Source organism: Cynocephalus volans, chromosome 1, assembly GCF_027409185.1.
Source record: "Cynocephalus volans isolate mCynVol1 chromosome 1, mCynVol1.pri, whole genome shotgun sequence".
In the NCBI taxonomy this organism is placed as follows: Eukaryota; Metazoa; Chordata; class Mammalia; order Dermoptera; family Cynocephalidae; genus Cynocephalus; species Cynocephalus volans.
Window position 1 is genome coordinate 10,613,247 of NC_084460.1, and position 15,116 is coordinate 10,628,362.

At 41.4% G+C, this 15,116-nt stretch overlaps 1 protein-coding gene across 1 annotated transcript in view; it reads left to right on the forward strand.

Moving 5' to 3' along the window:
- The window catches only part of DTD1 (D-aminoacyl-tRNA deacylase 1), a 154,895-nt gene that overhangs the window by 5,756 nt on the left and 134,023 nt on the right, over nucleotides 1-15,116 (forward strand). Inside the window, exon 3 of the mRNA XM_063109991.1 lies at nucleotides 574-809. Coding sequence (XP_062966061.1) covers nucleotides 574-809 — 236 coding nt within the window. The remainder of the gene's footprint in view (nucleotides 1-573; nucleotides 810-15,116) is intronic.

A 15,116-nucleotide genomic window follows, 5' to 3' on the forward strand; every position in this document is an offset into this window, starting at 1 on the left:
AACACTTATGGTGAGGGCTGCCTTTGGTGGTGGCTTTACAGCAACTCGGGGGTCTCATATGGTAGAAAATGGTGGAGCAGAGAGAGGGAGGACTAACGTCCTCATGCACTCTTCTTTTAAAGCCCTCAGAACCATGCCCCTGACCACCATTATTAATCCATTCACTACTGCACAGTGCTACAATCTAATCACCTTTTCAAGGCCCCTACTGTAATAGGATTTCCCACTCTCAACAGTTACAGTGGGAATTAAGCTTCTAATACGTGAACCTTGAGGGACACAATTCAGTCAATCCACAGCATACCCGTAACTGCTGTGAATCGGAGAGATGGCAAAAAAGAAGGAAATCCCAGAACAACCATGTGAAGTATGAATATTATTACCATGTGTTACAGATGAGGAAACTGAGGCATGGAGTGGATAAGTAACTTGCCTAAGGTCGTGCCTTCTGTAAGTGATGGAGTCGTCATTATGTCCTTATTTGGCAGGATGCTGCTGACATTTTGGGGGTATGGAGTGTATTGGGGGGCTTGTGATCCTTCAGGTAGCTCTCATTGCTCTTTTTCCCTTTAGGGTCAGGAAGATTTTAAACCTGCGTGTATTTGAGGACGAGAGCGGGAAGCACTGGTCAAAGAGTGTGATGGACAAACAGTATGAGGTGCTGTGCATCAGCCAGTTTACCCTCCAGTGTGTCCTCAAGGGGAACAAGCCCGACTTCCACCTGGCAATGCCCACAGAGCAGGCAGAAGGATTCTACAATAGCTTCCTGGAGCAGCTGCGTAAGACCTACAGGCCGGAGCTCATCAAAGGTAGGTAGGAGGGTGAGCCCATACTCAGAAGCAGAGTCTCTGGGACACTCCAGGCAGAAAGAAAAGAAAATCTGCAATTGCAGCCTCTCCTTTTCGGGAAAGTCATTGTTTAAGCTTACTACTTACTTAAAACAACGTCCTCTCCTGCTGCTGCTATTGTACTGAACACGTGTCTTCTGAATGCTCCTGGTATCATTTACCCTTTTTCATTCTTCTGTTCATATTTTGAAAATGTTAAGGAACCCAGAGGCATGTCAATCATAGTGGTGTTTCTTTGGTTGCCTAGGTCAGCCCTGTCCAATAAAATGTAGTGTTAGCCCCAAATGTGAGCCAAATTGTCATTTTCATTTCTAGTAGCCATATTAAAAAAAGTAAAAAGCAGCAGATAAAATTAATTTTAAAAATATATTTTATTTAACCCAATATATCCAAAATAGTATGATTTTACTATGTAATCAATATGAAAAGTTATGAGATAGTTTACATTCTTTTTTCTTTTTTTAAAGGCTTTATTTTTTAGAGCAGTTTTAGATTTACAGCAAAATGGAGAGGAAGGTACAGAGATATCCCATTTACTCCCTGCCCCACAGCTTCCACGTTATCAGTATCCCCCACAAGAGCTGGTACAGTTTTACAGTTGATGAACCTACATTGATACATCATTATCACCCACATTCCATAGTTTACATTAGGACTCAGCTGACTCTTTCTTGCATGGACTGTGCCTTTGGTGTTTTGTCTAAAAAGTCATCAGCATAACATCTAGGTTTTCTCCTATGTTATCTTTTAGGAGTTTTATAGTTTTGTATTTTACATTTAGGTCTATGATCCATTTTGAATAATTTTTGTGAAGAGTATAAGGTCTTTGTTTGGCTGACTTTTTTGCATGTGAGTGTCCAGTTGTTGAAAAAAACTCTCCATTTTATTACTTTTGCTCCTTTGTCAAAGATAAGTTGACTGTATTTATTTGGGTCGATTTCTGGGCTTTTTGTTCTGTTGCATCGATCTATTTGTCTATTCTTTCACCAATACCATGCTGTCTTAGATAATGTAGCTTTGTAGTAAGTATTGAAGTTGTGTAGTGTCAGTTCTCCAACTTTGTTCTTCTCCTTCAGTATTGTGTTGACTCTTCTGGGTCTTTTGCTTCTCCATGTAAACTCTGGAATCAGCTTGTCAAGATCCACAAATTAACTTGCTGAAATTTTGATTGGGACTGCATTGAATTGATAGATCAGGTTGAGAAGAACTGACATCTTGAGTATATTACATGGAATATCTCTCCATTTATTTAGTTCTTGATTTCTTTTATCAGTTTTGTAGTTTTCCACATATAGATCTTGTATATGTTTTGTTAGATTTATACCTAGGTATTTCATTTTGGGGGGTGCTAATATAAATGGTATTGTGTTTTAAATTTCAAATTCCACTTGTTCATTGCTGGTATATAGGAAAGTGATTGACTTTTGTATATTAACCTTGTATTTTGCAACTTCCCTATAATCACTTATTGGTTCTAGGAGGTTTTTTTGTTTATTCTTTAGGAATTTCTCCATAGAAGATCATGTCATCTGTGAACAATTAGTATACTTTTTATTTCCTTTTCTTGCCTTATTGCATTAGCTGGGTCTTCCAATATGATGCTGAAAAGGAGTGGTGAGAAGAGACATCCTTGCCTTGTTCCTGCTCTTAGTTGGAAAGCTTCTAGTTTTTCACTAAGTATGGTGTTAGTTGTAGGTGTTTTGTAGATACTCTTTATCAGTTTGAGGAAGTTCCCCTCTATTCCTACTTCACTGAGAGTTTTTGTCATGAATGGGTGTTGGATTTGTCAGATGCTTTTTCTGAATATATTGATATGATATTGTGATTCTTCTTATTTAGACTGTTGATTGATTGATTTTTGAATGTTGAACCAGCCTTTCATACCTGGGATGAATTCCACTTGATCATGGTGTATAATCCTTTTTATACATTGTTGGATTTGACTTGCTAATATTTTGTTGAAGATTTTTACATTTATGTTTATGAGAAGTATTGGGCTGTAGTTTTCTTATTTTTAAAAAATTTATTTACTTTTTATTTTAATAGAGTTTGCTCATGTTTAGGTGAGTGAATTCTTACCCATCCTTGACATTCCTTTTATTTTACTTGTGAAAAGTGTCCATTTGCGATATGGAGACATGAATTCTATGTGAGCAGGACACTCCTGCCTTAAACCAAATCCCACTCTTTACTTGGGTTCATGTGGAGAAGAATATGTTTACCTTTTCTGGAAATGTCCAAATTTAGAACTCCATTCATAGGTTCAGTCACAGGTGTGTCTGGTACTCTTTCCCACTCCGTGTCCACTGGGATCCTCTAGCATGGCTTTGCTGCGAACATGTTTCTTCACAGAATGGTAATTAAAGTCGAGTCCTCTGAGTAATTATTTTTCTTTGCTTAGCCAAGAATTGGATGCTGTCTTCTGTGCTTGTAGATGTTTGTAGAATTATCCCATTTCTGAATAATCTCAGATTTATTTTATTTATTATTTGGGTGGCTGGCCAGTATGGGGATTCAAACTTGTGGCCTTGGTGTTACAAAGCTGCACTCTAACCAATTGAGCTAATCGGCCAGCTCTCAGATGTATTATAGAATGCACTAAAATCCCTTGAAAGGATGAATGCAAGGAATATCGTAAGATCATAGGTGAAGGCACTTTAAATAGGAGAACATTGATTGTTGTTAAGGAATGCTCAAGTGAGAAAAATACCAACTTTTATGTAAGTCCTTGAGGAGTGTTTTATGTATTATTAGGTATTTTGTGTTCCTAAAATCACCTTTTACTTTTTGAAATGATGTCTATTTAATCCAGGTAATTATATGAAGTGCCTGCACCAATGTAGTCTAAACAGTATTGTTTTAAAATGGATTGGAATTTAAGCTTATGGGATATGATATCATCTGATCATTTTGATGAAAAATTGAATTATGCAGAGTTTAATCAACACTTATTTCCAAATCTTTTGGAATTTCAGAAGCGCTGCAGTTATATCAGTAGTGCAGCACTCTCTCTTTTGGCCTTATCTCTTTTACAGCATTCAGTGGAACAAAATGCATAAAGCATGTTTTGCGCACATGCTGTCTATTGTTAGTTTTGAAAATTTGGCTTCCAGCCTTAGTATGGAAAGCCTCTCGTTGAATCCTCACAGAAACCTTATCAGGTGGGCCCTAGGATTACCCCATTCTGCAGATGAGGAAACTGAGGCACAGCAGAGTAACCTGTGGAAGGTCACTCAGCATGTAAGTGGCAGAGTCTGGAATCGAACTGGCAGCCTTCTCTAGAGCCGGTGCTTCACTGACGTCTTCACTTCACTGTGAAATTCACACCCTCGTGACTTGTTGGCCCTCTCCATTGCCTTCTCTCCCGTGATCAAGGAAATCAGTAGAGGATTTTGGACGTCACATGGGCCTAGTAAGAGGGCAGCAGTGTGCCCTGTGGCGAGGTTGTCCTTCATCTCAGAGAAGTGATGGTAATCCAGATTTAGGTCTTATTTCTGCTGGAGGAGATTTTATTGCTTCTGCTCAAGTCATACTTTTGTGATTTCTCTATCAATAAGATACTGTTTATCTGCCAGCCCTGTACTAGGCTCTAGGTAGGCAGTGCTGAGCAGGAGAGTTGCTGTCCCTGCCCTAAAGAAGCTCAGAGTCTAGGGAGGAAGAGATATACTGAACAAACATGGCTGTTTCTGCTATAACATAGTACATGTTCTTGAAAAACCATATGTTCTGCAAAACCACCACTAAAACTCTCAGGGCTCATGGGAAAAATGAGGTTAATAACATACTACTGAAGACCTCCAGTAAGGCTGGAAGGCAGTGGACACTTGTTTTTAATTTTCACAAAATACAGTCAAAGAGGCTTCTGCTGCTGGTGCTGAGGGCTTTTCCCTTTTCTGCCAAAGGCTGCCATTTTATTCCAACTGTTCTGGCCCTTCTTGCCTAAGAAAGCCCACTGGTGCCCTGATGCATGCAGCCTCTGCAGTAATCATACTCTCTATCTTAGTTACCAATTGTGTGTGAACGAATTCCGTTTTCAGAAAGTAGTGTGGTCAGAACCTTCTGTGATGACCAGTGTGTGCATGCTTTGTGGCATTGTTGGGGATGAATACCAGGGTTAGGCGCTAAGGTGGTGGTGGCAGATGTGCTGGGCTTGCTTCTCTCAGGTCTTTGTTTAGGTCATTTGTTGGACCTTCTTTACTCATCACACTAATACCCTGCAGAAGGTTGTTAATCTTTATGCTTGTACATGGGCATGTACTCTCACCTCTGGTTAAATATAAATGGGGGCTATTAGGGAGAAGTTACTTAAATTGGAAATATCTCCACTTTTTTCTCTGCCTCAGACTCTGTGGGCCTCTTCTCCTTCTGTTGTAGTGACCTGGGGCATTGGACAGGTCAGCCTCAGAGCAGAGGTCAGGTTTGCCAGGACCCTCCTGCTTGAGCACTGAAAATCCCACATGGCTGGAAGCTCTTCAGTCCTGGGCAAATTGGGGTGGCTGGTCACCCTAAGAAGCAGCCCTGTGGCAGGGCAGTTTTGAGTACTGCCTGGGCCAGGTGATAGCCTCAGTGCAGTGTGCAAAAATGCACGCCCTTTTGTGTAGGAGACAAGGTTGGGGTTAGGCTGGACATCAAGGCAGGAGGAGTGGCTGTCTACCCCAGCTGGAGGGATGACAGAGCTCATGGCCAAGTCCCCAGGAAAGACAAGGAGTGCCCAGCTATAGCAGATGTGTGACTGGCCTGAGAGGGTCCAAGAGGTTCGGGGGCTGACTTGGATGGAGGAGGGGAAGAGAGACCACAATGCTGAACAGTGTTGCTGGCCATCTGACCACTTGGTCATGTGGTGCATTGGCTGGCTTCTGTTTGTTAGCAGCAAAGACAGCAGGGAGAGGTGATTAAGCTGACATCAGAAGGTGAGAGAAGGTGCAGACTATGAGACTGTCAAGTGCTTTTGTGGCCTAATAGTCAGAGACTGTTCCTGTGTCCCGGCAAACTCCCTAGACATGCACACTTTCTCCCCTCCTTTCTCCCTTCCTGCATTCCTTACTTTCTTCCTAGATGGCCTCGGGGCCCCTTCTCCCGGCTCCTTTCTCTGCTCCGCCTTCACCCCCACCTCATCTCATTCTCCAGAACCTCCCTGCATTGCTTGGGCTTCTCACAACCTGATGGTCTCAGGGAAGTTGGCTTTCAACAGGGTGCTGGCTTCCTCCAGAGCGAGCATTCCAGGAGAGGGTTTTCCAAGACAGGAAATGGAAGTGCCAGGTCTGGAAGGTGGCACAGCCTCACTTCTGCCATGTGCTAATGGTTAAAGCAGTCTCACAGCCTGCCCAGATTCAAGGGGAGGAGATCAGACCCACCCTGCAATGGAAGGAGTGTGAGAGCATTTGCGGCCATTGCTCATCTTCCACAGCTCGTAATCCTAGCTTTCATTCTCTGGCTTTTTTAAAATTGCTTTAGAGGAAAAGCCCAAGTGCCTAGATTTGTCCGCCGTTTTTCCCCTCTACTGTGGAATGAGCCAGAGGTTGAGGATGCTTTATTGGACCACCAGACTGACTGACTGGGTCCAGGAAGCTGGGTTAGTTGTGGCCTCTGCAGCCTTTGGATGAATGCTGAAAGCACCAACTGGTGGGAAGTATTAAACACTTTCCAAGTTGATTGCTGAGCATATGTTGCTTTTATAGTTAGGAAAAAAATGTTATACTAAAATGAAATAGTTGAAAAGAAGGACTTCTGTTGTTCAACTTCTAGTTCCAGCTCTGAGCCATTTGTAATGGGCCCAGGAAAGCATTCACCTGTTGGTTTTATTCAGCAAGTCAGAAGCTGCTATGGTATTAAAAAGAGCTACCGGTGTATTCTCTGCGAGATCTAATCTGTTGTGGGTGTCAAAGAGCTAGAGAAATGTGGACAGACTCTTAAGGATTGCAGCAGCTTGTGATTGCCTCAGCTCTGTGCACTCCGTGGGACATCCATTATGTCCAGACCTCCTGCACCTTCGTTTTGCAAAAAGAAGGTGCCAGGACCTAGAAGACCACATCTAGTTTTTGCTTCATGCTTAGTTATAATTTCTATGGATTTGTTTAATGATCTACTCTTATTTTAAAATCATTTTAGCAGCATGAGTGAACTTTCAGTGGAAGCCTGTTTTATATACTTTGGCAAGATCTGTGATACCAAAGGCATTATTTTTAATGTAAATTTAGAAATTACAGCATGGGGCAAATCATTGTTCTTTTTTTTTTTAATATATATATATATTTTTTTTTAATTTTATTTTGTCGATATACATTGTAGCTGATTATTGCTCCCCATCACCAAGACCTCCCTCCCTTCTCCCTCCCCCCTCCCCCCCAACAATGTCCTTCCTGTTTGCTTGTTGTATCAACTTCAAATAATTGTGGTTGTTATATCTTCTTCCCCCCCCCGTTTTGTGTGTGTGTGTGTGTGTGTGTGTGAGTGTGAATTTATATATTAATTTTTAGCTCCCACCGATAAGTGAGAACATGTGGTATTTCTCTTTCTGTGCCTGACTTGTTTCACTTAATATAATTCTCTCAAGGTCCATCCGTGTTGTTGCAAATGGCTGTATTTCATTCGTTTTTATAGCTGAGTAGTATTCCATTGTGTAGATGTACCACATTTTCCGTATCCACTCATCTGATGATGGACATTTGGGCTGGTTCCAACTCTTGGCTATTGTAAAGAGTGCTGCGATAAACATTGGGGTACAGGTATACCTTCGACTTGATGATTTCCATTCCTCTGGGTATATTCCCAACAGTGGGATAGCTGGGTTGTATGGTAGATCTATCTGCAATTGTTTGAGGAACCTCCATACCATTTTCCATAGAGGCTGCACCATTTTGCAGTCCCACCAACAATGTATGAGAGTTCCCTTTTCTCTGCAGCCTCGCCAGCATTTATCGTTCATCGTCTTTTGGATTTTAGCCATCCTAACTGGGGTTAGATGGTATCTCAATGTGGTTTAGATTTGCATTTCCCGGATGCTGAGTGATGTTGAGCATTTTTTCATATGTCTGTTGGCCATTTGTATATCTTCCTTAGAGAAATGCCTACTTAGCTCTTTTGCCCATTTTTTAATTGGGTTGCTTGTTTTCTTCTTGTAAAGTTGTTTGAGTTCCTTGTATATTCTGGATATTAATCCTTTGTCAGATGTATATTTTGCAAATATTTTCTCCCACTCTGTTGGTTGTCTTTTAACTCTGTTAATTGTTTCTTTTGCTGTGCAGAAGCTTTTTAGTTTGATATAATCCCATTTGTTTATTTTTCCTTTGGTTGCCCGTGCTTTTGGGGTCGTATTCATGAAGTCTGTGCCCAGTCCTATTTCCTGAAGTGTTTCTCCTATGTTTTCTTTAAGAAGTTTTATTGTTTCAGGGTGTATATTTAAATCCTTAATCCATTTTTTTTTTTTTTTTTTGTCGTTTTTTCGTGACCAGCACTCAGCCAGTGAGTGCACCGGTCAGTCCTATATAGGATCCGAACCCGCGGCGGGAGCGTCGCCGCACTGCCAGCGCAGCACTCTACCAAGTGTGCCACGGGCTCGGCCCCTTAATCCATTTTGAGTTGATTTTAGTATACGGTGAGAGGTATGGATCTAGTTTCATTCTCCTGCATATGGATATCCAGTTATCCCAGCACCATTTGCTGAAGAGGCAGTCCCTTCCCCAGTGAATAGGCTTTGTGCCTTTGTCAAAGATCAGCTGGCAGTAAGTGTGTGGGTTGATTTCTGGATTCTCTATTCTATTCCATTGGTCAGTGTGTCTGTTTTTATGCCAGTACCATACTGTTTTGGTTATTATAGCTTTGTAGTATAGCTTAAAGTCAGGTAGTGTTATGCCTCCAGCTTTATTTTTTTTGCTCAGCATTGCTTTGGCTATGCATGGTCTTTTATTGTTCCATATAAATGTCTGAATAGTTTTTTCCATTTCTGAGAAAAATGTCTTTGGAATTTTGATGGGGATTGCATTGAATTTGTATATCACTTTGGGTAGTATGGACATTTTCACTATGTTGATTCTTCCAATCCAAGAGCATGGGATATCTTTCCATCTTCTTGTATCCTCTCTAATTTCTCTCAGCAGTGGTTTGTAGTTCTCGTTATAGAGATTTTTCACCTCCTTTGTTAACTCCATTCCTAAGTATTTTAATTTTTTGGTGGCTATTGTAAATGGGCAGGCTTTCTTGATTTCTCTTTCTGCATGTTCACTATTGGAGAAAAGAAATGCTACTGATTTTTGTGTGTTCATTTTGTATCCTGCTACTCTTATTGTAGTTTTAATGTGTGTAGTGTGGTTGAACATTTTTCAGATCTTTGAGTGATTTGTATTTCCTTTTCTGTGAACTGTTTATATGCTTTGTCCATTTTTCTATCAAATTACTTGTCAGGTTCTTTATTTCTGTGAGCTTTATATATATGTTATGAGTTGTGGATATTTTTCATCCATTTTTGTCATTTGCCCTTTGACTTAGCTTAAAGGATTGTTTGCTGGGCAGATGCTTTTGATACATAAATAGTTGATTATCAATTTTTTGAATTGTCTGTTGGATTTTGAATCACAGTTTCCTGTGATTCCTATGACATTTCCTCCTTCAAAGTTACAAAGAAATCTGGCTATTTTTTCCTGTAGTGCTTTTATGCTTTCATTTTTACTTTTAAATCTTTGGTCTATTTAGAACTTATCATGTATAAACGTAAAGCACAAATTCAAAATTTATCTTTTTACGGGTGTTTATTAAATGGTTTCCCAAAACCATTTACTTAGAAAAATCATCTTTACCTCCACTAATTTGAGATTCTGGCTTTAGCTCATATTGAATTTCTGTATGCATTTATGAACTTTTAAATTTTGTTTCTATTCTGTTCTTTTTGTCTGTCTGCGTATATACTGAAGACACACTTGTAATTATTGAGGATTTTTACTATGCTTTCATACCAGGTAAGGTGAGTTTCTCTCCCAATTCTCTTTCGAGTTTTCCTAGCTATTTTTGTTTATTTTTTTATATGAATATTTATTTATTTAATTATTTATTTTTGTTGGCTTGCTGGCTCAGGAATCTGAACCCTTTACAGTGATCTAAACACTGTACTCAAACCAATTGAGCTAACCAGTCAGCCCTCTATATGAATTTTTAATTCAGCTTGTCTACTTCCAGAAAGTAATCTGTGTTATTTTTATTTGGAGTGCCTTAAATTTATACATTCATAAATCCTCTGGTCCATAATGATAGTCACCCTCTAGCATTTTCCCATGAAGGTCAAGGCTTGTTGACCTAGCTTGGCAAAACTCTAGCCTCGGTTAATACCAGCTCTCTGCCTGTTCTGCATCTGCACCTGTGCAGCTGAATGTGGCTGGAGAAAACATGCCATCACATTGACTGGTCTCACGTTCATGACTTTGACCTGCAGGTGGGCCACAGTGCTGCCCAGCAATTGTAATACGTTGACCTGTTCATTCACTCTACTGTTCTCCTACATGCCTGTTCTCTTTACTCAAACCTCCAGTGCCTCCTCTCCATCCTCCCCTTTAGCTATTGACCTTACTTATTTTTTCCCTATGAAAACTGAAACACTCAGAAGAGAACTTGCAGAATTTCCCCCTACTCCACCTGTCAGCATCTGGCCCAGGAACCAGCTTTCCTTTGCATCACTTCAGCTGACCCCTGTGCTGCACACCAAAGCTGGGCCATCCCTCCCTCTAAGTCCTCCCCTCTCTCCTAAGTCAGTTGTCGCTCCTTTTCTCCTGGGTCCTTCCCTCCCACTTGCAGACGTGCTGTTAGTTCTCTCATCTAGAGGACCCTCTCTGAGTCCCACTTTTCCTCCCAGCTCCCTTCCCTTTCCCTGCTCCACTCTACTGCAGACTCACAGAGTTGTCTGTATTCATATCTGTCTCTAAATCCTCTCCTCCCATTCTCTCATAAATTCACTCCAGTCAGCCTTTTGCGCCCACCCCTCTGCCAACATTGCCCTGGTGGAGCTCCATGCCCTCTCCTGTACTGTCAGTTTTTGTCCCCTCCTCAACGGTTCCATCAGCAGGATTGTACTGTGCAGCTTTCTCTGTCCTCCTCAAAACACTTAATCACTCAGCTTTTAGGACTCTGCATTCTTCTGCTTTTCATCTACTTCACTGGTTGCGTTTTTTCAGCCTCTGTGGCTACTTCCTCCTACTTTTCTGACTTCTTAACATTTGAGGACTCAGTTCTTTGACCTTTTCTCATTTACACTCAGTCCTTGGTAATCTTGTTCGGTCTCTCAGCTTTAAAGACCATCTATATGCTGGTGGATTTCTCTAGAGAGATCTAGCCTGGCTGGATCTCTGTACCTGTGAACTCCAGACCCATCTATCTGGCTGCTTCCCTATATATCCCCACCTGGTGTCTAAGAGGTCCCTCAGATTTAACATGGCTAACACTGACCCAAACCATGCCACTTGTAGGCTTCCCCATCTCAGTTGGTGGCAATGCCAGCATTCCAGTAGCTTAGGCTAAAAACCTCTCAATGGCACCAATTAAAATGCTGGATGGAATTTTTAAAAAATTATTTATCATTTTAACTTTTATTGAAATAATTTAGATGTAAAGAAAAGATACACGAATAGTATACTTCATCCAACTCTTATTGATAACATCTTACATAGTACAGTTATCAAAACCAGGAAATTAACACTGAAAACGTGCTATTGATTAAAGTAGAGATCCTATTGGGCTTTTGCCAAGTTTCCCACTAATGTACTTTTTCTGGTCCAGGATCCAGTCCAGAATCCCACATTGCAAATAGTTGTTGCATCTCCTTAGTCCCTTCCAATATGTGAAGATTGCTCTGTTTTTACTTGTCCTTCATGACCTTACCACTTTTGAAGAGTCACTTATTTTGTCAGTCAGTTTGTAGAACATCCCTCAGTGTTTGTCTGCCTGATGTCTTCTCATGATTGTATTGAGGTTATGTATTTTTGGCAGGAATACAACAATAGTGATCTTGTGCTTTTCCCAATACATTATGTCAGGGGGCACATAATGATATGTCTCATTATTTGCCAGATTTCTCTCTGTCAAGTTACTTTTTCCTGTTTGTAATTGATAACTGTTACGTCTGGAAATACTTTGAGACTATGCAAATATCCTGTTACTTGATATCCTCACCCATTAATTTTAGCCTCCATCCATGGCCTTTGCCTGCAATAATTATTACTGAGGTATTTGCTTAGTCAACCCATCTTTTTACATGTGTTGCTTTGTTGCTTGGGAGGTAAGAAAGATTGTTCAGGGTACCTCAGTTATCTGACTAGGAAAAAGAGGTGCCTACATGGTCTTTCTAAAGTTAAAGAGATGGGCTTCCCTTTCTAGCCAAGTAAGAGTTACATTTTTAAACAGGAACAGAAGTTCATTTTTTCCAATGTCTTTTTCTCTAAATCTTAACCTAGTGCTATGGGTCAAATATGTCCCCGAAAAGTTCATGTGTTGTAAACTTGATCCCCATTGTAACAGTGTTAAGAGGATGGACAACTTGATTATGGTATTTGAAAGGTGGATCCTTTAAGAAGTGATTGGATTGTGAGGACTATGCCCTCGTGAATGGATTAATCCATTCATGGAGTAATGAGTTTTCGTGGGTGTGTACTGGTGGCTTTTATAAGGGGAGCACATAAGACAGCTGTGCCATTCTCGCCATGTGATTGCCTTTGTCACCATGGGACTCTGTACAGAGTTCCCACCAAGAAGAAGGCCCTTACCAGATGCACCCCTTGTGCTTTGGACTTCCCAGTCTCCAAAACTATAAGAAATAAATTTCCTTTTTTATAAATTACCCAGTTTGAAGTATTGTGTTATAAGCAACAGAAAACAGACTAATATGCCTAGTAAATGGATTTTCTAATCATGAGCCATGTGGTCTTCGAATATACACCTGCAGGAGATTTCCCAAGTGTTCATGTAGAATTTTTGCATCTGTACTCAAAGGTAAAATTGGTCTGTGCTTCTTTTTATATTCATGTTCATTTTTAGTATTAGGGTAATACTAGCCTTGCGGAATAAATTGGAAAGCTTTTGATCTTTTTCTGTGGTCTGGGCCAATTAAATAACATGGGAGTTATTTGTTTTAGTAGAACTTATTAATAAAGCCCTTTGTGCCAGACATTGTTGGTTATTGCTCTGGTTAGTTTCCCAGCACTCCTTGAGTCCATTTGGGCAGTTAACTTTGCCTGTAGTCTCCTTCCCATCTGGATTTTCAAATTTATTGGAAGATAACTTTATAGATTTTTTTTTTATGATTTAGAAAGATCTCTATATCTAGAGTCTTATCCCTTTTCTTACTGTTGTTTTGTTGTATTTCTCCCTTTTTTCCTCAGGGTTTTTAGCATCTTTTTCTGAAAACTAGATCTTAAGTTAATCAAGTCTATTTTTTTTAATGGTATTTTATTGTTTTGTTTAATTTTTTTCACTCTTTTCATTTCATCTTCTTCACTTCTTGTATGTGTGGTTCATTTGTTTTTTCCCCTGTTTCCTTATTTCATTTAGTTTTAGTCTCATTTTCTAATAAATGCACCTAAGATCCAAAACTTCAGAGTTTTGTGTGACTCCTCCCAAGCTGTGTATAGCCATGCTGCCCAGCCCAGCACATCACAGGTTCTGCAGTGAGGTTAAGTGACAGTATTCATATACTGCAATCATAAAACACATAAGAAACTCATAATAAAATGCCAGCAACATGGAGTTGCACTGAATTTGAATGGAGACTGTTTCCCATTATCACAGTCCTGGGGAGAAATTACAGGCCACGATTAAATTCTGTATCATATTTACGTCCAAAGGTTTTCAAGACCAAAGGAATTAAAGCCTGAAATCAGTCCCATGGCCTGATGAGCTCAGAAGCTACCTTCCTGGTTTATTATTCTGCTGCTCTCAGTGGAGGAGTGTCCACACTCAGTTGAGCCTGGGTTCGTTCAGCCAAGCTGTGTCTGAGCTGTGTCACACACATCCTTTTAGGTCCTTTGGGGCCTCAAACACTGCATTATCCCTGCACAGACTCCCTCGTGCCTCAGTTATAAGAGCAGGCAGCCTTCAACCCACTTCGAAGTTATCCCAAGCAGAATAATGCCAAGGACCCCAGCACAGCTCAGAGGTGTGTGAGCCAAGCCTGATAGAGAAAACCTTCTCTTGCATCTCTGTGTTATGCAAGAAGGGCTGCCTTAATTGCCTTGAACCCATGACCTCAGAACTTACTTACCATCCTAATGTTTGTTTCCCCTTGAAGCCCCATTTTTAGCTCATTGGTTTGTAATTTAGGGTGGTCCCCTTAGTGACAGGTGCCCTCACTGTCCTGTGATTAGACATTTTTGGTCCTGGGCCATGGGACCTGTCCCCCAGTGCCTCTTACCATGAAGTCCCAGGCCTGAGACGTCTGCAGCTTAGAGGTGGTATCTCCCTCTAATGGATTGAACTGATACTGGGGGCCTGGAGCCTGGGAAGAAGCCACAAGATTCCAGCATTTACCCTTCCAGTCTCTCCCATGGCCCTGAGTGTGGAATGGAATCAGGTGGTGGTTCTAACACTGCCCACTGAGGCCTGGCCCTCACATTCTGAGAAACTGCTGCCAGGGCCTGAAGGGCCTGTGATGTACCCATTCGCTGATAAGCAAATGTCTTCTCCAGCCAAGTCACATAGGAATTGTCATTTCTGGAGACACTGGGCTCTGCCGAAGGCTTCCTGAACCCTTGCCTCTGCTTTCCAGGCCACTTTGAGCTGGGCATCTGCCACAGTAGAGGAATCTTTGGCCAAGCCCTCTGGGGAGGATGGGATGCCAAAGAGCACTCATGTCTCTGTCAAAGCAGCCTATACTTGAGGACAGAGACACCACTGGCACCTGCAGCATCACACTCCCACAGCTCCAGGGTGTGATGGAGGACCAAATGCCTCCAGCTGGCCGTGGCCCTAGCCTAGCCCCGGGCTGATGTTGAGCCCCCAGTGCCGCTCATTTGCTTGATTTCTTGTTATCCACAGCCTGTGCACCCAGTGTTGGGGCTTTCATATTCCCAGCTCAGGTTCTGAACAGATTGAAGTAGAATAGAGAAGAAACCTGGGTGGTGTGGACGCTTGATGGCAGAGAGCTGCCTTTAGGGGATGTGCTTCGATGGGCTGGCCCAAGGTCAATGTAAAGTACCATTGTCCCTTGCAGGTCCCCAGAGGTTGTCCAAACCCCAGCCCAGTCAGGGCCATGCAGGGCCGGCTCTGGAGAGTGGAGAATGTAGGCTTGCTCCCAGC